This window comes from Tinamus guttatus, unplaced genomic scaffold (assembly GCF_059628265.1).
Source record: "Tinamus guttatus ecotype Peru unplaced genomic scaffold, ASM5962826v1 Tinamus_guttatus_pri_ptg000164l, whole genome shotgun sequence".
NCBI lineage: Eukaryota > Metazoa > Chordata > Aves > Tinamiformes > Tinamidae > Tinamus > Tinamus guttatus.
The window spans coordinates 463,599-484,024 of record NW_028288698.1 but is presented as its reverse complement, the minus strand read 5'-3'; the positions used below and the strand labels follow the sequence as shown (position 1 = coordinate 484,024).

At 39.8% G+C, this 20,426-nt stretch overlaps 2 protein-coding genes across 2 annotated transcripts in view; one reads left to right on the top strand and one right to left on the bottom strand.

The window, feature by feature from the left end:
* Positions 1-17,086, top strand: part of ADGRG6 (adhesion G protein-coupled receptor G6) — a 314,344-nt gene extending 297,258 nt beyond the window's left edge. Inside the window, exon 22 of the mRNA XM_088522776.1 lies at positions 17,034-17,086. Within this exon, the coding sequence (XP_088378902.1) occupies positions 17,034-17,038 (5 nt within the window). The 3' untranslated portion in view covers positions 17,039-17,086. The remainder of the gene's footprint in view (positions 1-17,033) is intronic.
* LOC148595018 (uncharacterized) overlaps positions 1-20,426 on the bottom strand; it is a 116,311-nt gene that overhangs the window by 76,060 nt on the left and 19,825 nt on the right. The window contains exon 2 of the mRNA XM_088522782.1: positions 4,469-4,574. Within this exon, the coding sequence (XP_088378908.1) occupies positions 4,469-4,574 (106 nt within the window). The remainder of the gene's footprint in view (positions 1-4,468; positions 4,575-20,426) is intronic.

The window sequence follows — 20,426 nt, the reverse complement described above, 5'->3', positions numbered from 1 at the left end:
AGCATCTGTTTTTATGTTCAAGGCAAAGGAACACAGATAACCATGTTTATTATAAAAAGATGGCCGTAATAAATAAATAAATAACTATTCATGCGTATAAATATTGCATTTGTACCCAGAGAGACAGCTGGAGGCCAGCTCATGGTGTGAAGCCAGTTTGAGGCTTTTATGCCCTAACTTAAATATTTGCATAGTATTAAGCTTAAAATTAAAGCGTTTACTTAAGGAACTTGCTGAATTGTATATATGGAAAAAACAAGAGGGAATTCAGCTTCTCTACACGAGGGCAGATTCTTTGGATGCCTTCTCCGTCCCATGAATTCCTGGACAGCATAAAGACAGACCGACTACCAACCAGGGAATTCCCCTTTCACTTTCCAGAGAATTTTGTGCGTGAGTCGGATAGAAAAGCAATAACCCAGGTAGGTATTTTATGAAGAAGGCATTTGTTGCTTAGGTTCTTATCCCTCGACCACCTGGTAACACTCCTGCCTTTTAGTATTGTCCCTGGCAAAGAAAAGATCCATTCACAGAACACCTCCGATGGAGCAGGTTTTCCGAGTGTTGGTGCCACAAGCGACCTCTTTCTTGTCAGCAATTCCTCGTGGCTGAATCAGCCCGCCTGGAGTTAGTGATTTCCTGCAGTTCACTGCCCTCAGGGATATGAGGTTGTGACCGCCCATAATGAACCTTTCTGCAGCCGGCGTTTGGCCTCTGTGTCCCTCCGTGTGCTAGCAGAAGGTACAAAAGCCCTATTGTCTGTTTTTGTCCATATGGAGTCAAAATGATCACCTGTGCCCGGGTGCCAGTGTGTGCCGAGTTCTCCCTGGAGCCTGGGGGCATCAGTGAGATGTCGGGTCCCCCCCGCAGAGCCCTTGGAGGCCTTGAGCTTTGTGGTAGTAGTTAAGAGTTAAGAGAATTCATCCCACCGAGGGGAAAAAAAGCATGCTAGCGATCCAAACAGAGCTGCCAAAGCACAACTCTCTGCTTTCCTTGCAATGAATTTCTGATAGTTGCACATCCCTACCACTGTTTCCATTACCTCTAGTTTAAGTAAGGCTCTCACCATCTTTTTTTTAGTCACAGGAAAACGTATATTGTGCTACGATGAAAGCCCAGTGCAATGTCAAGAACATTAAAGAGGCTCTAGAGACTGATTAGAGTCAAAAGGGAAAGGATTTATGATGGTTAATAAAGTTAAATCTCTCACAGTTCTGCTTATTCTTTCCAATTTCAGGTAACCAGATCTTATAGGAAAAGTTATTAAAATGTTGGAAGTTATTACTGCCCCCTTTGAAAGAACTCCCTAATAAGGAAATCTAAATTCTGCAGTTAAGCACCTGGCCAGGAGAGAGTCCAGCTCACCAAAGCTTCGAAGCTGATCCCGAGAAGGAGCAAGAAGGGGTATGTTATGTGCCTGGGCCTTTGGCTAACAGTTTAACAGCAAGGACCTTGATACCAGCAAATCTCTTCAGCATGTGTCCAAGTTAAATGGTCTCCTGTGGATCTTCAGCCTGTCTTCAAATGGAGCTTCCGCTCCCAGGCAAGTACTGAAATTTCCACGTGTTTTCAAGCACCAGACTGTATCTTGGCAAGGACGACACTGATCAAAAAGAAAGTCTTCTCTCCTCCCTGTCAGCACTGCACATTTAAATAGAGGAAGAGCTAACTAAAAAAGAAAGGCCTGCACTTGATTTTCATTCCCAATTTGGTTCCATGTATGCACCTTCCACTAAAGGACAGGATGAAATTGGATTCTTTAGGTTTGAACTCAAATTTGTTTTAAAACAGAATATAATCATCTACCATGCCCAAAACCAAAATAATTTTAACGTTAATGTTTTTCCACATTCAGTTAATGACACTGGGAGAGACTAAAGGGGAGAGCAAGTCTTTTTTTTTTTTTTCCCTAAAATACTGGAAATTTTATATCAATATCTACTAGCCTCACACGCTTTCATGGATCTCAAATTTTGATGTTTCTATCATTTAATAATTTTTTTTTACATTTGCCCTTTTCTTTCCCTTATGTCATTCTTTCACTATACGATATCTATTTTAATTTCCTGTGGAAGCTTGCAGTCTTTCAAAGTGTACCAATCGGAGGCTTTTGTGTAACAGTAAGAGTGTAGTCCTTCTGAATCTAGTCCTATCTTTTACAGGCTGTGCTCCTGCAGATTAGTTTCCTGAAATGTCTGCAATGCTGCATGAGATTTGGCAAAGAAGAAAACCAAAGCACCCCCAAAAAGCAATCAAAAAGCCCTTCACTTCCTTCTGAGTTCTACAGTCAACTATCAAAGGAACGTTCATTTTGATTTGGGTAGATGACAAATCTGTAAAAGTTATCAACACCTATCTAAAGAATTTGCACAAGGTGCAAAGTACAGCATCCTCTGCTACACAAGTCTTTACAAGCATGACACAAAGTTGTCTGCCTCTTTTCATTCTCAGCCATCACAGAGACCTGCTAATGGTTGCTGTTCAGATAATCATTTCTTCCTGTGAACCTTCCCTTGGCTCTCTGAGAGATCTCGCTCCCAGCACAAAAGTCACATTGCATCAAAGAAGTGAAAATATCAAGCAAGTGTTCATCCCTATCCAAAAGATAACTGAAAGCAGGAAACTATACAATCATGCCTAATGAGTCCTTTCCAGACCTCCGCTCCTATAAAATATAAAACTGATTTTCTTCAAGCTAGCTTTCCATTACAAATGCTCCCCCACAGCAAAATGAATTTTTTACACAAAAATAAATCAGCAAGCAACAACGTTGAATATTTAAAATGAATCAACCTATTTTCCTTGCAGACTCAGGAGAAACGAGCAATAAAGACTGTTCTTCCAACTTTCATCCTCAAAAGGTTCTTAGATGTGAATGTTATAGGTAGCATCTTTCTGTATAGAAAAGGTCTGCAAATAGTAGAGTTGATACTGGGAAAGCTGAAATTACCAGTGGTCTTTACAACAGGCAGTCTAGAAGCTCTTCCTAGCTAAGTAGGATCCTCTGTCACTGAAACGGGGGATAGAGTCTCCAGGAGCTTCCGTTTAACAGAACCAGAATCATGCCAGGAGTGGAAACCTCTTCATCCTTCAGAACACAAGTTACTTCAGCTGTGAATTGTTCTCCCCAAAGCTCTGATTTGTTTAACAAAGCACAAACTTCCTCTCCTGCAGCCGCTAAGGCTTCATCTTGCTTTCCGTTTCTCATATCACTGATTTGGCAGGAAATCACGAACATTTCTGTCAAATATTGCCATCAAAATTATATACAAAAATAGAGCTTTAATTCCAGATACATACTTTTGGAGCAAACTGACACATCTCCTCATCACTTTACAACTTCTGAAAACAGGCAAACATTTTTTATAATTGGGCCTTCTTTGTCATTTGAATGATACATTTCCTTGTAACTTGGTTTTATGTTTATATCTTTAACATTTAATCTCTAATCACTAGCTAATCACTAAACAAAACTTCCAAGCAGGGAACATTACTTAAATGAAGGTCTCAGATACTACGTGAAGGGAAATTCAACTCTCATCAAAGTGAAGGAAGGATTTTTACACCAGCTTCAGCTCAAAGTACATTGGGGTCATGACTCAGATGAAGCCATTCCATGCTAATCGTTAGGCAGTATGCTACAAACTGCTTAAGAGTATAAAATAATGATGTAACTATTCTAATAAAGCCATTTTGTTCATGGTTTTACACTACCTGGGCATGTGTTAATCATTTCATGTCAGAACATCAGAAAAGAAATGTGCCAGCTATCACTGACCTTTTTTTCAGCCTCATAGGTCATAGGTTAAATATTAGAAATGTGTGTTTTAGTCTCCAATTGCTTGTACAGGGTGGGGAAAAAAAGACCTGCTATAGGATTTAATTCCTATTGAAATCTTGGTCAAAGACAGTGGGTAATGTAAAGCTAAACATCAAGGGAATAACTGCCATCGTCTGGCTGAATTTGGTAAAATTGAGTTAATTTGCACTTCTTTAGGGATTCACTGGTGTGCGAAATTAATCTAATTTAGATTGACCAGAAACCAAAAATGGAATGAAGGAGAAAAGCAATTAAAGATCTCTCCTAAGCACAAAAATTCTACTGCCATAACTGCAAATACACAATTAAAGTACAGAAACCTTTAGCTTAAGGCTAACGCTACTTTCTTTTCAAGAAAGGTAATAATACATCTACATGTCATCATTATACCACCATAACTTCACGCAAAGGAAACATTTTATTAATATCTGTAAATAAATACATTTTCAAGATCATACTCAAAGTGGTTCATTGCTCTGCACATAGAACGTGCCTAGGAGTGGTTTACACAGTTGTTGGAATGGCTGTTTTTAACTGCTTCCATATCTGGCTTAACATTTACTTCAGTGACTTTTAGCACCTTCGTGTTATTGTTACTGTGTTGTTCCAACAAGCAGTGACTAATGTAAGATGCAGAAGTTCACCTACCGTGTAATTATGAATAACGGGTTCCCAGAGATGTGGCAGTGATAACATTGTCATTGTATGATTCAGTGTAGCTCGTCGTGGATCACATACTAGAAGAGGGTCCCACCTGAAAGCATAACAGATAGTTGCAGTTTATTATACATCAGAGGTTTACATCAAGCTCGGCTGATAAACATGTGTTTGCACATGTTTCTCCTCTGAGCTCGTAGTGTTTCAGCAATCAACTATACAAAGTGAAATACAGCTTCAAGGTGCCTAAAGTGTATTCTTTCTTCCCTGCCACACAAAAATTACTTACTGTTCACATTGGCAAGCAAAAGATTTTTTGCTGTTTTGTCCCATTGCTGCGGATCAGATTTGAGACAAACCATCAAAGCAATAAGGAATGAGTTGACACTCTTAATGCAGAGGCTGTAGTTATCTCATGTCCAGACTCAGAACTTCACCTTTCCTAGTTATCATGCTCTTCATCAGTGCTCAATTCCTTTGACTCAGTATATTATCAGTTTGGCTTCCATTTCCTTCTTTTTTTTAATAGAAAATCACTAGTTTAGAAGAAGGTAGAGCACTGTAGCTCCCTCACAAAGGAATCGAGGGTTTTTACGTGAGCGTTCTTTCCTACTGGTAACTACATGATCTTGTTTATAATCATTTGATAATTTAAAATCACTTGATCAGTGAGTCTGTGATTAAATATTTTGACATATATTGTAAGTAATCAATAAATAAGCATGGAAAATGAGCTTGTACTAGCAGCGCTGTCTCGAATGAAAACATATGTATGATAGGCAAATAAGTAAGCCGTCCAGTTTGAAAACTGTAGAAGCATTTTCTCCACTAAAAGTAATGAAAGATTCACAACTGAATGAAACAAATGTAGGTTTGGATGACCTAAAGTGTACAGTATTAAATAAAAGAAAGCTCTTTCAGACTGTGTGGCCCCCTGAAAAAAAAAGTGTTTGAAACAAGTTCTTGCCTGTTAATTTTATTGCCTCATTCTGCAATACACAAGGATGTGTAACACCGTTATTGTGGTAAAAGGCAGCTTAGCTGCCTTCTCGTTATACCGAAAATGTGAATTAAATGAGTTACAGGATACTCAAAACCGTACCCAGACACACACGGTAGTGACGCACCCACAGTGGCGAGAATTCACATGGGACATAAAGCTAAAACTCTCTCTCTTTTAACCAAGCCTTCCCCAACAGAAACTGATCTTCCTCCTAGTCTGCAAGCTGTATCTCATCCTCGGGTAAGATGTTTTCAAGAGAAAAGTTTGGTAAATAGCACAGAATTTTAAATAAATGGTGTTTTTAGATTTTAGCCACAGTTTACATTTTTTAAATTATTCTAATGCTTCTTTGCCCCACCACACCTCCAGAATGGCTTGACTCTTGTTTTGTTATGCCTCACTAGCAAGTTTACAACATCAAAAACTTGCACCAGATGCTTCTTCATTTTCTGCCACCCCAATCAAGTCTTGTACTTTGTATTTGCCCCACGATAACAAGCATAAAATTGCATAAAGACTAAGTTTGGGAGAACATATTCCAAGGTCAAAAAAAAGTTCACCCTTCCAAGGGCTGTACCCACTTCCCAATGCTAATAGGCAATGTTTGCCTGTCCCAGAACAGCATCCAGGTTGGAAAAGAGGCTCCGCATTTAAGCATGCGCAGGCCACGGAGGGCGGCCGAGTGGCCGCACGCGAGCGGCACGGCGAGGACGATGGCCCCCACCGCGGAGGGCAGCTGAGCGGCCACGCACGACGCGGCACGGCGAGGACGATGGCCCCCACCGCGGAGGGCGGCTGAGCGGCCACGCGCGAGCGGCACGGCGAGGACGACGGCCCCGGTCACGGAGGGCGGCTGAGCGGCTACGCGCGACGCGGCACGGCGAGGACGACGGCCCCGGTCACGGAGGGCGGCTGAGCGGCCGCGCACGACGCGGCACGGCGAGGGTGACGGCCCCGGTCACAGAGGGCGGCTGAGCGGTCGCGCGCGACGCGGCACGGCGAGGACGATGGCCCCGGTCACGGAGGGCGGCTGAGCGGCCGCGTGCGACGCGGCACGGCGAGGACGGCAGGCCCGGCTGCGCACGGCAGCTGCCCAGCAGCAGGACGCCCCGGCCTGCCCCTTCGCCGGGATTCCTGCAACACTCCCAGCTGCGAGCGCAGAGCCCGCAGGCTCTGGCCTGCCGCCAGCTCCCCCCGCTCCATGCCCACGGATGGGGGTTTCCTCCAAAGTCTGTTGAGAAAACCCTGGCAAAAAGGCAGCGCGCTGGGGCTGGAGCACCACCTCAGTCATGCTCACGCTGGCTGCAACCCCAGCAACGACTACTTGCCTTGTACTAACGTTCACGTCTTGCTGCATAGGCCACCGAGACACTGAGAGACCTGCATGCAGCTCAGGGCTACTGGCAGACAAGCGCGCACTTGGCTGACATGGAAGGATCAGTAAATCCACCCTGGCAGTGGTGCCATGCCTGGCATGGACTGAGAACATGGTGCAAGTGGGACCCTGCAGGCCACAAGCAGCAAAACTTAAATACAGTAAAACTTGCAGCACTTGTGACCTAACAAACAAGGGCTTCGGAACATGAACTTGTGAAAATCCACTCATCTTTCCAGGGAATTTTGCCAGAAAGCGCATAGGGAGGACTTGCTAGTCCCTGATTTTCAAAAAAATCCCCAAGTATTACTAGGTACCTGCATTCCTAGGGAGAGAGAGTTAGAAAGCATCATTTGGATTTGGTGGACGGCTTTGACTTATGTAGTAGCCATAGGATTTTAAAGGAATATATCTCTTAATCCTTCATAGCCACTCTTCACACTCTTCACAAGTCCTTTCCCTAAAGCAGACTTCCTGCTGCACGTTAGATTAATTCTGTTGGACTGTTCGCATTTTGCTTCCTAAAACTCTGTTTTTCTTGCCTAAAAGCACTTACTTCTGAACCCATTGCACACACCTGAAAAGAATCTTCCCTCCTAGAGAAATCTTGATAACATTCTTGCCACAAAATTATGCTGCTAGAAATGGTCAGCTGTCCTGAACAAGAGAATAAAACCACCTTTGGAACTCATTCTTTTTCTGCTTGCAGATTCTTTGCAGTTGTTTCATCAACCTTTTCCTATTGACTGCACCCAATCATTTAACTAGCATCATTCCATTCACCTTTTTAAAAAATAGCAGATCTTTTCAAATAAATAGTTTGTTTAAACTCCTTTTTTTTTCTTTTTTTGTTCTTACCCATTAAATGTACTCTTGGAAAACAAATATTCCAAACCAAAAATACTGCACCAGTGCATGAACAGAAGAAAATGGCTGTAGAGTAGCTACACATTGAACACAAATGTATCACAACACATAGAATCAAATGAAATGAAATCTTTTGTCTCTAGAGAATTAGTTCAAAACTAATTCAGGTCGCAGCAATCAAAAGCGATTATTGCCTTCATACTGTTCAATTTCCTGTATGAAATGAGTTTGCAAGTCTCTATTTAAAGTATCATTTTTTACCCTTTTGCTCAGATTCCTTTCCTTGATTCTTAATTTTCTTCTTCAGCCACGTCAAAGCCATGGTCCAGGTTTTCAAGGCTGCTAGTGATATCCCATTTTTATCAGCTACTGCTGAAACAGAAGGACCTACAGAGGCCATGTAGGAGCCTGGCAAAAAAAAAAAAAAAAAAAAAAAAAGCTCCAAACCAACCACTTCTGATAGAGCAGCAGGAACTAAGGAGCAGCTGATGAGAATAGTCAGATAACTTTCAAGATTTTTTACAAAGATCTTCCTGTTAGATACATCCTGAAGTCTTTATTTCAACGAGAAACAGGCAAGTTCTGAAAAGGCATACAGAAAAGTCTTAAAAGCAACTTTTCTGAAGCAAAAGAAAAGTTTTTCTAGGTAAAGTAGAACCTTGAAAGCCTTCAAGAAATCTGTAAATTATATAGAAGATTGGCAAGTAAGTGGTCCCTGGGAACTATGGAGATATCTAGTGTAGACAGGAATAGACTATGGACATGGCACATAAAGTCTCTCCTTCAGTCTCTGCAGAAAGACAGAATTCTAAGAAAATACACACAGTTCTTGTCCAAGATGTGTATTTTCTATGGCTAGACAGTGTTAATCTCTGATGCCATCGATCAAGAACCTAACTTTCACAAGTAATATGTTTGTCATCTTAAGGAAATGCACAGCTAAAAAAAAAATGAAGTTGAAACATATTTCTTGCTGCCAGGTTACATTAAGTGTGTGATCACTTCTTAAAACTAATTGTATTGGTCCTACAACAATGCTAAAACATCTATATACATAACGTCTTACAGAAAAGTTGCTCTCTTCACCCCAAAGAAAAGCTAAACAAGTCCAAATGCATATATTATATCAAGAATTTTTAAATAACTGTAGCTTACAGTTTCAAAAAAAATGCTATGAATATCCTTGCAAAAAAAAAATTTAACATTATGGAAAAGACAAAATAATGATCTGAAAATACACTCCTTTAACAAAAAAAAACCCTTCTTCACAAGGAAGTTAATGAATTAAGAGGATAATTAGTCTCTTGTATTACTTTTCTGCCATTTGTCTTTCTGTGTCAGAACTGAAACACTGTTTCACAGAAATGTGAGAAAGCATTTGTTTAGTTCTTTCTCACATCACAAAGCCATAAGAGACACAGTAGCACCTACACACTTTACTATGTTAATAAAAAAACGGATAAACCTATTGCCTAAAAAATATGCCAGATTGACATCTATTGATACTGGCAGCCTCTTTTCTGGACAGAACAAGTACAGCGAATGTAGCAACAATACGAGATCCTTCACAAAACATATTTGCAAATATTCGGCTCTATTCTGGAATAAACAAACCCAGTAGTTTCTCAGTAACTGGGAAATATTGCTGCTAACAGCAATTCAGTTCTACATTCGTAATGTCCTAACGCAAATAAGCAGCATCAACAAGTAGGTCGAAGAGGGAAAACAAAGAAGGAGGAAAGAAAATTAAAGCTACAAAGATAGGGCAATATGCTGCAATCATCTTCCCTCCCAAAGCATCACAGCATTGAACTGATGAGAGATACTACTAGCACAAATTTGCACAAGAGGAATAAGGGACATGTAAGGGCAGTACAAAAAAAATACATTACAATTCTCAAGAAAACAAGAAGTTTTATTGGATTTTAGTTAATACCCTGCACTGAGAAGCATTCAAAAAGCATTCATCAGATTGTTCCTGGCAGAATATACTCCATCCATACTACTTAGTTAATCAAGTTTATTGCTTTTCACACTCAGACTTCTTTTCACTTTTCTTTCTTTTGGTCTTTTTTTTTAATTCTGCACCTCATTTTTGTGCATTTTAGTTATCACAAAATATATTGAGAGAGACACACAGTAAACATTATTGGAGCATTAAGTGAAGGCTGCTGCATTTGATCTGTGATGTAGATGATCATCTGGTGATGATCAGGCTGGTGCATTAGCTCAATGTTAGAAGGCCCCTCAAATACCTATCCGGCAAAGAGTAACACTTCGGAAAAACAACCTCCCAGACCAAGATTTAAGATTAGGAATATTTAAAAATAATTTCTATTCCTAGCTAGCTCATCTGTCAACAACTGTAATCAGACTTTCATTTCAGAGTATAAAAGTCATTAAATAGAGCAAGTTGGAAAATGTGACAGTACTTGTTGGAGCTATGAAAATGTGGGAAAAAACGCACAGTTCCCTAACATTCCTTGTAGAGGTGAGAGACATGCAGAAGAAGACAAGGGTCTGTCTAAAAAGGCACATAGAGATTTGATCACTAATCAGAGACAGAAACCCATCCGAGAGTCTCAACTGTCTCTGCAGGCTCTGAAAGACAAAACTAAATTGGTTTACTACTATATTCAAAAAGAATCTAATTAGCTGACATTAAGCAGGATAAGCTTGCAGCACCATGTTTGCTCTGACAAACTGTCTCCATAAGGGTAGGTGGAAGGTAAAATCATATTTTTCAGTATGAGATTACTGACGTGCATTTAGACAGTACAACAGTGTGTCTGCTGAGAGCATCTTAAAGATGGTTCTGGACATTACATCTTGCAGTATAAGAGAATGGTGTGTGATGGAGGAGCCAGCAGTGCAAGTTTTAGATTCTTCACGTTTATTCAAATGGCTGCGCAGCTTAATAAAGGCAGGCCCAGTATGAACTCTGCCAGGAGCCGCTTCCCTATTCTTGCAGTCTGAGCCGATCCCCAGAAAGAATGTGATGCACTAGGTGCAAGTTATTTATTGCTGCTTGCATGAGAGTATGTTGGCCCTTAGCTAGAAAAAAAAAAACTAGGTGTCTGCAGGAGGTGCTTTATGAGCTCGTTTGGTGGCTGCCAGATCTGCTTTGAGTTGTCCATTTTATGCAGTCACCCCTGCCCACCTCTGCCCCCCTCCTTGAATCTATCAGGACTTCTGCTTTCCTCTTTACATGGTACGGAAACTAAAAGACTCCCAGGCTGATGGAAAATAAAGCAGACAGAAGCTGTGATCATAATCTCAAGGCAGATAATGACAATTGAAGAAACAACAATAAAATCCATAGGAAATTCAAGTTAAGTATTTCCCCAAGGAAGACTTGGGGGAAATGCAATAACAAATTTAAAAGCAAGAGTAGCATGCCTATAAAACTTAACGAGCTTCATCTTCTCACACTTCCTTCTAGTTAATGACAAATTTAGTTCTTGTGAAAGGACACAGTCAGTGCTAGAAATCCTGATGGAAACTACAGTCATACGCCAAGAAGGTATGTGCATCCCAGGCTCTGGGGACGGAGGCTATTCCTCTCATCATTTATGTTAGTATCTGAGGTCTGACTCTGGGACCAGACCAAATCTGTCAGATCTTTGGCAATTCCTTCAGCTACTATCAAGGAGATGTTGCTCCTCCACGATGTAGCACAACTGCACAACAACCTGCTCCTGATTTAGGCTACAAGCTCCCTTCTTCTTCCCCTAGTTCCCCTCACCAGCACCATACTTAAGCTTTGTGACCTTGTGTTCATGGCTTTTAAGATTAAGCTCAACCCACTCCATGCTCTCCATAGCTCATAGTTATGGCTAAAAACTGGCAGAGATTGAGAGACCCTAGTTTTGCTAGCCATTGCATGAGTGAACTGGAATCTCTCTGTGTTACCTGTTTTCTCACACATATACACGTAAGTAATAATTATATTTCTTTGCAGGTATACAGAAAACCATAGATACAAGATATTATTTAATACTGTTGGTATACATACCACGTATTACCATACATACCTAGAGATAAGAATTGCCTTCAACTAAACAAACCTAATTACAAAGAGAGAACATATGATATTGTAGTATAAATTCTTAATTATTTCACTTTCGTACAGGAAACTCAAGTCCACAGCTGAGCACAAATAAAGACACAAGATCTTCATGATAAGAAAAGCAAAACAATGGCCTGACATGACCTAACTAAAGCACAGGATACTACCCTGCTAGGGTAGAAATCTCCTTCTATCAAAACTTCCTTTCAAGTGTTCTGAATATGTTACCAAGACAAAGAAAAAGAAATTCACTTTTACAAGACGGTAACATTTTTTTTAAAAAAAAAAAGCTACATCTGATATTCTGCCATAAATCTTCAAGAAAATAATCAATGTATTTATGTCAGGAGACATCTTTAAACTTCAAAAACATACAAATTTAGGACACCAAGATACATACAAATAAATAGTTGAAGAGCTTCACTGGAAAAAAAAAGCGCAAAGTTTGTTGAATGTTTAACATGAAGCTTGCAAATCAGACAGTACCACAGAAACGAGCCCTACAGTGCTACCAGTTTATTGGACTTGAGAAAAAGACTCATCTCTTAACTGTCACAGATTTGATATCTGACTGAGGAGTGCATCTCCAAATTTGTCTTTGATTCCTGTGATAACATTTCTTTCCTATTTTCACCTGTCGGATATTCAGATTCTTTGCAGCATTCACCGTCTCTACAGACTTAAACATCAGGAAGCCTAGATCTTCATAAAAGCTTTCAGATATTACCATCAGGCAAATAATAATCATAATAATAGATCAGTAGCACCACACAGTTCCAACATTTTAGCATTTGGACACAGCTTCCTATCCAGGAAATATTCTCAAAAGAAGAAATGCTGCCTTCCTCTCAAGATCTCTTTTGCAGACTGGTTTCCTAAGTAAAAAGACCTGCAATCTCTCTGTGTCCAGTCACGCCTGTGTGTGTCTGCCTTCCCCTAAAAATTTCTGTAAAGAAATTAAGACAAAGAGGTAGCGATCTCAAAAATAATGATGTTCTGCAAGTTCCTTCAGATTTCTAGTTGTGCTCAAGTAGACAATGGAGAGCAGTGTTCTCATTAAAGGAAAAATATAATGTCAGCTCTTAGGAAATCACAGAACACATACAGAAAATAGATATAATAGGTGCTAAAAGATGAAGTTCACAACTAATTAAACACCTGCAGATGTGTTTATACTGCTAAATAAAAGGAAACAAGTTTGAGCATAGGAATAAAGTGTTTGACAACTTGTTCTCTGGCTGTGTTTTGGACTACTCCAACTGACTCTCCCAAGACTAATGTGCGGCAAAGGAGCTGCCATAGCCAGATGGATGTGAGCTCACCGTGCCACTTGGCCTTCAGATTGAGGAGCAGTCCTTGGTCTCCTCCTGCTGAAGAACACAGCACTGCATTCAAAACACACAGCTGGTTATGGGAAACCAAGGTTCCTGATATCTGCTGCATACAAGAAAGTTGGGGATGTTTTCTGGAGCATCTGACACAGATGCAGTGCTGAAGTTCACAAGTTTAGAACATGCATTGTTGTTTTGCTATCACGTCCTGCTGACCTTCTATCCCAGTACTTTTTCATCTCTGACCTGAATTTTGAATGTAGATGACAAGAAATGCTAAAGCACTGACTGTGCTGACATATCACAGCTATAGTCATTTTTGAAGTTCCTCCTGTCAGCTCTTCTTCCCAGCTTGCTGCTGCTTCAGAGCCATGGAAGGTCAGTACCCATCCCCACACACATCCCTTCGAGTCCCTTGAAGTAAGGCACTGCCAAACAGTACCTTGGAAATCTGATACTGTTACTGCATAACTGCGATAATCTGCTACTGCAGTTTATTTTTCACAAAGAGCCTACCCAAAACTTACATATTTAAGAACATTAACCCATGCATACACCAAAAATTAAAAGCCTTTATATTCAAGGTATAAAATATCAAAAATCATATATGCCTTATTTTCTAACAATATATTTCATTATAAAAAACATGAAAATGCTTGATGTTTTGCACTTCTCTACCCACAAATGTTGGGGACTGAAATTCAGTAGTAAAAAAGTCCATGGTGCTTCTAGAATCCTTTGCAACGATCAGGTAAATATTTCAGACAATATATTACACTACTAAAACTTCATGGCTTTATTCTAATTATTTACTCATTTTAAGGGTCTTTTCATGCACTATTCCCACCAATGTTTTTTTTTTCCTGTTCCTTCCTCCCTTATTTCAGCAGCATCACAAGAGGAGTCTTATCAAATGCTTATCTGAAACTGAAATACTTTCAGCTATGCTTAATATCCTGATCAACAGAGGGAAACAGCATTGTCCTTTGACCTGATCATTTAAATTCAGGAGAGAGTTATTCCCTAGCTGAAGGGTGAAATGTGTCATTCACTCTCTGGCCAGGTTTTCCCTGGCCAAAATCTTTTCTTTGAAGTCTTGGTACATTGGGAGGACCCTTCCATACCAAGATGTTCCTCTGCATGACTGACCTCCGTGTCCTAATCCTCAAGAAGTTCAGGAATGTGTGAATGGAAGCAGATAGGGATCATCCCTGGCCGTACACTAACCTATTAAGAAACAGCTTCTGTCAAAAACTCCTAAAGCTTCCGTTTTCAAGATGGTTTCATGAGAGGTACCATAAGTACCATTCAAGAGAATCCTTGGAAATGCTAAATCAATTAAGACATGTCGAGAAAAGGCTCTCTTACTCGGTAGCAGAAACAGAAGTCTCAATAAATTGAGCTACTTAGCTCATTAGCTATTCAGTTGTGTTTGAAGACTTTTGTGTCCTTCATGTCGGGCAAGAATTGAACAAGACAGGTCACTCACGAACACAGATTCTACTCCAAATCCTTAGAGGGATTGGTGAGGAATAGGAATCAAAGACTTTCTCACGAGTATATCAGTGTCAGTATGAAGCTATAACCAAATTAACTGGTTCTCTATATAGATATGTTGTAGGTATGTTTTTATATATGCTTGTATGCTACATATATAAGTGTGTCTGCATGCCTTTGTATGTGAGCATCCATTACAGTTACAAAGAAAACCCTGAAAATCTGAAATGATACAATATCGTCTCTCTAGTTCTGGCCAAACTTGGCTGCTTTAACTAAAGATAAGAATAAAAAAAAAAACACGACTGACCAATTTAGTTGCTGTCCCATAGACACGAAGTTCATCTGTCAAAAATGTGTGAAGGTTGTATTACCACTCCCTAAAAATGGGATCAGCAGCAGCTGAATTACAATCAGCAGCACTAGAATTATACTTTTATTTTACTGTAACAATTAGTAAACAACAAAAATTTGGTATTATGAGATGTACAAGATGATATATTTTGTGTTGCAAATAATGTATACTAAGACATACATAACATTGATGGAATTTCAAAAATATTAACACTTTATATAAAGAAAGTATTTGCATTAAAGATTAATACCATTTCCCACACTTGGCAAAAAAAGCTACTATATTATATTATAAAGGCATTTTTTTTCATTTTATAATATCAAAAGCATCTTATTTCAAAAACAAACAATTATTTGCACTAGCAGTTTCTACCACTGTGGTTCCACTTTTGCGGTTTAGGCAACTAGGAGTTTCCTGCATTGGTGGGAGGAAAATTTTTGAGCAGCCAGAAGTAAGTGCAAATACAAGAAATGACTTGTAGTTGAAAGACAGGTGACAGCAGTATGGAACGGGTAACCAGAGTATTTTAGAAGTCTGGATTTTTTATTCCTATTGATATAATATGGATAACAGATGGGTTTTTAAATGCAGATCTTGGTACAACTTTGCATGTGAGAAGGAAAATAATTTGGAATTCACAGGAACAGGAGCAGATTGTTCTGTGGATCCAGTTGGTGTCATTCTGCAACCTTAAACTCTACTGCAAAATACTACAAGCAGAACAGGAAGAGTCCCAAAATTCCCCATTCTGGCTCTAGTTCAACAATTCATTTCTATTCACGAACTATATATGCATGTACTTGATTTCAAGTACATATGTAGGGCCCAGTGATTTCACTACAACTTAGGAAGCTGCCTGAGATATAAAGTTCACTGGGAAGTTTTGCTGAGCAAGCAGAAGATATTTCTGGCTCAACATGGGCTTCTTTCTCTCTGAGGCTGTAGTTTATGCTTTCCACCCAGCACAGGAAATTTTCCATTTGTTATGATCTTTCACTTTTTTTGTTTTGTTTTTTGTTTGCTATGTTCAGACTTAAATAGGAAGAATGAAAAAAAAATACATCTTAAGACAATCATTTCAGACTAGTGATCTGAGCAATCCAGGAATTTCAAGGTGGCGTTTACATTCTCCAAGTTCTAACTCTTCATGTTTCCCAGCAAAAACAGACTATTGGTCTCAAAACATATTAAATGATATACAAAAATAAGTAATTAATTTTAACCATGCATCCACAAAGGTAAAAGTAAAGATAAGGCCAAAGAAATAAGAGAGCATAGCTGTGATTCCTGACAGCCAAACCCTGACATGCAGTAAATGACTGTATCTGTTAGTATATTCTATCAGTAAAACATCACTCAGTGCTTTATTAAAAAAAAAAAGTAGAGCAGAATACTCTGCTTAAAAGGGTTAGAATTTTGTTCCCAACATTTAGTTGCACAAGGATTTGCAACTTCATAGAAAGGGTAAATAAAAGAGGGAAACTAGTCACAGTTTTGACTTTTTTTTGCACATTATGAGGTATCTGTATTCAATTACATCTCTTCAAAGTTTATTCTACCTCTTTCACTGTACTAAATAAAGAGAGGACAAGATTACTGCTCTCTAGTTTGACTCAGCTCAAGGACCACCAAATACATACACAATATGTATTTCAAAGTTATTATTCTACCTCTTGCAATTTTAGGCCCCAAATTCTACACTGATCACTGACAAAACCTTGGAAGGGATCTCTAGAGGTCATCTAGTCTGACCTCCCTGCACACGCAGGGTCACCTAGAGCACGTGGCACAGGACTGCGTCCAAGCGGATTTTGAAGATCTCCAGAGAAGGAGACTCCACAACCTCTCTGGGCAGCCTGTCCCAGTGCTCTGTCACCCTCACTGTTAAGAAATTTTTCCTTAAGTTCCTGTGGAACTTTTGGTGTTTCAGTTTGTGGCCATTACCTCTAGTTCTGCTGGTGGCCACCACTGAAAAGAGGCCAGCACCATCCTCCTCACTGCCTCCCTTGAGGTACTTACAGACACTGATCACGTCCCCTCTCAGCCTTCTCTTCTCCAGGCTGAACAGGCCCAGCTCTCTCAGTTTCTTCTCATAGGGCAGATGCTCCAGGCCCCTGATCATCCTTGTAGCCCTGCGCTGGGCTCTCTCCAGTAGATCCACATCCCTCTTGTCTAGGGGGCAAGTACTGGCAAGAAACTTATTTTTTTTCTACTTCATCCACCAACTGTCATTCTGAAAGTCACTATTTTGTTTCACAAGCAACAGTTATCTTTTAATGTTTGTTCTCTTATTTTTTAAAAATCACTATCTGAGCATCGTTTTAAGTCTACGGATTCTGTGTCACAAGTGCAGCTAACTTTGCTAATATCAACCTTGTAGCCAACACAGCTACCTGTGACATCTGTAGAATATAAATTTATTAATCAGAATACAATTATTATTAGCTTGTCCTAAATCCAAGTATAAGTACATAGAATAGTACAACTAAACTTAGTATGCAAGTGTTCTGTAACACTGGCAGGGTATAGCCAGGCACAACTGCACATAAATACGTGAGCAATACACTTACCACACTGCCCAAGGCAGGCAGGCACAGTCGTGTGAAGGAGGCACCCAAGAAATGAAAGGGACCAGAAAAGACTACAAATCGGCAGTCCCAAATACACAACAATGATGACTGGGAAAACAACAAAAAAATGGATAAGCAGCAGATGGATAAGCAAATGGCAGAGCAGACCCTCTTTTTGGAAGGGAAGAAAAGTATAAAAACACTAGAAATAAAAGAGGAAAACTGTAGAAGATAAACCCACTTCTGATCTGACCTCTCTCACTGATGAGCTCTCGGACTTGATCACCTTGACCTCAGCAACTGAGAAACACCAAGAACCGCGGCCCTCAGCGCTGCCTACACGGCGCCGGCTCCAGGCCACCATGAACACACTCAGAGTGTGACTGTTAAAGACATATGTATAGGTAACATATGACATAGGTATATATAAAGTATATGTAATGATGATTATTAATATTGTGTAACAGCTGATGATCACTTAGAAGTCCGTGTTGCTAATAAAATAATTTTGACTGGTTAGCTTTAAATGAATTTTAAAAGGTTAGCTAATAAAAGTTTTACAGTTTTTAACTGTAAACTAGACCCTTCCCTCACGGTGGTCTTTAATTCCCTATCTGATATTTATATATTTATATTCAGTCACAACATCCTGAATCAGGCTGGAGACCAAAGAAACCACCCTCTTCAGACACACAGGGCCAGACCATCATCTGGTTTAAATCAACAGAGCTTTATGGAGCTGTGCTGCATCACACCTACAGCAGATTTAGCAGTCTTCCAAATGAGGCTTTGAGACAGTCTCCATAGGTACTTTATGGATTTAGGCAGCACTGGTACATCCTGTAAACTTGAAAACATCTGCTAGTGTTCCCAATAATTGTCTGAAACTTGATTTTGTTCAGGTCAGTTACCCTTTAAATCACCCACATACTTTCAAATGCAAATTTCATGGGAAAAAAATAAAAATAAAAATGGGCTCATCCTGCTTTGCTCATATGCATCCTTTCAACAGGGGAAACATCTTGCCTCTCCACTCCTCAAAGCTGCTGGCCACTCTGACATTCATCATAATACAGTGTCTAACGTTTCAAATTTCATCTTGAATTTCACCAGTTTAATTGGGAGGAAGATTTACCCTTTCTTCTGCTGCAGTTTAACATCTGGATTCAGGGTTTGTTGCCATTCTCTGATGTCTTAACTTCTGACTGTATCTTCGTCAGACTGTGTCCACTTTTAAGCAAGGGAGACAGAACTGAACTCTGAAACAGGGAGTGCAGCCTGACTTGTATGATCTTGAAGAGCAGCAGTCTGCTCAAAGTAAACAGTATAATTATTGACCACTTGGAGAAGGGTCACTTTTTTTTTTTTTTTTACTTTTTCTGTTGATTTTAGGATAGATTAGGATTCAAATCCTGCAACAAATTTTAGCACAAAATTTCTACTGGATCTCGGTAGATCAATAGCAGAATACAGCAGCTATCTACAAGACATCCCTGCAAGGTAGGAAAGTCCTGTAATCCATATTTATAGATGGGGAACTGACATAAATATGCCATAAAGATATTTCTGTGCCCAATTTGTATTTATGAATGTAAGAAGTCACATGAAAATGAGGGTAAAAAGTTGTAAATCTTACCCTAAATTCACGAAGTGTGTAGCAGAACTAGGAATTACCCCTGTAAGTATTAAGTCTCTGCTTACTCTGCTAGTCACTAGACCATACTTCCTTAGATAGAAAATTACATTAAATAAATTCTAAGAGCAATATACTGTTGAGCTTGTGTGATCACACATTATGGACAGCAAAACAGGGCAAAATAAAATACAATGTATATTCTATGCATATGAGACTGTAATTTCCAGAATAAATGTAAAATGTTCAAAATCCAAGTGCAAATCACATGAATTAAAACCAGTGTTACAAGTGAAAAAAATGTGCCTTGAAACAGAGATGGAATTCTAGTTTTTAGAATCTCTTTAAGAATTGTTATTATTTTTTAAATCATAACCATTTCATTTTTACAAAAAAAAAGATATTTTAGTAGAAATGAAGTTTCCTTTCTCACTAATGGCACTAGGCATCTTACTGCAGTACACCAGCAAAACTGAACTGCTGAAGAAGGAACTGAATTGGCACGGCCACCACAGCAAGGGTTTTAACCCGCAAGCAGTGCACTGTGGAAGGCAACTGCTCAAGCAAGCATGCATCCCGCAGATAAACCAACCCTTGCATGGGCTGCTGAGATAAACAAATTCCTTTCACCAAGCAAACTCTAGCTACAAGTATCTCCACAGTCTGGAAAGGTTCGCAGCCAGGGTCAGCTGAGGTAAAGAAAGAGAACAAACATATTTTTGGATATGAAACAAAGTTCTCTATAATACAGACGTGTGTTGCAGACGTGTTTCCACGGCCATTTCACTGCAGGATTGAACTCACTCTGGTAAGACTGACAGTGCATTTGGCCCATCTACCTCCACGGCTACTCTTGCCTACGACTGCCCCAAAGCTTTTGCTTCTCTGTCGCAAAAGCAGCAGCACCATCAGAAATCACAAGGCCTCTCCCTCCCCAAGCAGCGGCAGGTCTACATGGGACAAGCTGCGGGACTGCACCAGCAACTGTAGGAACTAAATACACACTCGCCAGACTAACATGCATTTCTGTGACCAGGAACTGAGTCTATGTGCCACTCCTGGTTGTGTTAGAGGAAACTAAGCATTACCTCTGGGTGGATTTCACACATGCACATTAGCTTCGGAGAGGCAAAATTTTTGTGTTTTAGCAACACAGACTGGATGAAGAGCCCGTTACACAGCTGCTAAGTGAGATCTTACTGAGGCCTATAGCATAGAGTTAGGAGAAATTAAGCCTGCAATAAGTAAG